General features: G+C 35.0%; 1 protein-coding gene across 1 annotated transcript in view; it reads left to right on the top strand.

Annotated features, from left to right (window-relative positions):
* The first annotated feature begins 501 nt into the window (after positions 1-501).
* Positions 502-1,926, top strand: part of LOC106462097 (hemicentin-1-like) — a 358,751-nt gene continuing 357,326 nt past the window's right edge. Inside the window, exon 1 of the mRNA XM_022389438.1 lies at positions 502-650. Within this exon, the coding sequence (XP_022245146.1) occupies positions 590-650 (61 nt within the window). The 5' untranslated portion in view covers positions 502-589. The remainder of the gene's footprint in view (positions 651-1,926) is intronic.

Here is a 1,926-nt window from a genome sequence, read left to right as displayed (position 1 = left end):
AAATTGAAGCCTGCAGAGAAAGGCAAGCACAAGTTCTCAATTTATTTTACAAAAGATTTAGCTCTAGGGTATTATCATAAAGTTAGTATACTGTCATATAACTAACTTCCATAGCTTAGTATAGAAGACAATACCAATATTCACATTATTCACGTCTTTGTTTTAGCACTTAGATTACAATTAAAACGTCATAATTAGGCACTCCTATTTAAAGTTTATATTTGTTTAACTTTATGGTAGAAGACGCAAGTACAATGAATCATCTTTTATTGGTCGATCCACAACAGGCATTAACCGACTCTCAGCGTCTCCTAACGATCATGGTTTGTGAACTCGGATCGATTAAAGAAGAACTGGCGATGTTACCAGACGTGTGTTAGCGCCACGTGTGCAAGGGTTGCAAGTGGTTTCAGGTGTGCTACTAGCATGTTTGGAAACGTAATCTTCAAATGAGTACGTCTGAAACAGTGAAGAGGACCCATATCAAAACCTGCCAGAAGTAAAAATTGAGTATCCTATTCTGCAGTTTGCTAGGAAAAATTGTGCATATCATTCTGGTATAAGATATTAGACGTTTTTATAACACCAAATGGCTTTTAAAATCACCGATCATATAGTAATTTGGGCTTGGTTAGTGACCAGTGTGAAAGGTAAGACATCTTAAGCTAGTTTCCATTGTTATAGATCAGAGATAAAAGCAGCATCTATACCTATTGTTGTTGTCAATATTTTGTATGCTTCAATATTACTTAAGGTTAATTATTTTCTATCATTCCTCATATAAGAATACCATTGCAATTTTATAAGATAGCGGACTGAGGAACAGAAGGTCCAAGGCTCAAGCTGCGATGTGCCGTTGAACACACTCCGCACTTTCAGCTTTAGAGGTCTTGTAGTGTCGCTATTCAGTTAAAAATATCCATGCAGGCGGGGGGGGGGGGCTGTGTACTAGTTTCTCTCCCTCTAACTAGCAGTGTTAATTTTGGGGTGCCAGAACTTTGAGGTTCTGATCTAGCCATTTAATCCATGTGTCGCATAAGGTGTCATTCAGGTTGAAAATACCAATATATACGAATTTTAAAAGTATATTTCGAAACTAGAAGTGACAGAAATCATAAACGTAATCTACAAAAAATATTGCTATGCTTTCTCTTTGACGAAAAAACAAAATAATGGAATTTCTTTAGTATGTAAAGGCACGTTCTATTAACCCCTGTACAGTATTTCATTGAAAATCTATTGCTGTGGTGTTTCGACATAGGAATAGTTTGAAAATACGATCCCTGAAGCGTGAGAGAAGATTCTACAAAAATAACTTTATCCACAGATAAGAACATGTTATACATTCACTTTTTTATTAGTTCAGTGAGCTGTTATCACACAGTATTGCTCTGAAGTGTGAAAATGACTTATAAAATTGTATGTTCTTCATAAATGTTTTGTAATGGCAATAATACCACATAAGTTTATGGTGTACAACAATGGTAAATTTTGACAAAATATCACATACTTTATTTTTGCTTAGTAATAGTGTTAACTAACTAAATACATAAATTTTACACATTATTATTGGTTGTTGTTTTTTCTGCGTTATACTGTTTTTAAAAGCGTATGTTCTAAATACGTTTTCTCAAGTTCTTACAAAAAGAATTAATTAAATAGTTTCCATAAAACTTAGGTAACAACACTCTTTTAGTTTCACTCTCAATTTTGTGTTTTTACTTTCTTGCAAACACGATATAAACTTAGAGCTTTCTTCCTTCGGTTTTCAATTCTTAAACATCATGTGTGACACGTGGGAGTAAACAGCCAGGTCGAAAATCCCCAAGGGTTCAGACATAGCCGTCCCTAATTTACCAGTGTAAGACTAGAGGGAAGGCAGCTAGTCATCACCGCCAACTCTTGGGCTACTCTTTACCAGCGAAT

The sequence above is a fragment of the Limulus polyphemus genome, unplaced genomic scaffold (genome assembly GCF_000517525.1).
Source record: "Limulus polyphemus unplaced genomic scaffold, Limulus_polyphemus-2.1.2 Scaffold43, whole genome shotgun sequence".
NCBI classification, from domain to species: domain Eukaryota; kingdom Metazoa; phylum Arthropoda; class Merostomata; order Xiphosura; family Limulidae; genus Limulus; species Limulus polyphemus.
The sequence above is the reverse complement of the archived record's forward strand: the minus strand, read 5'-3'. Positions and strand labels throughout refer to the sequence as shown.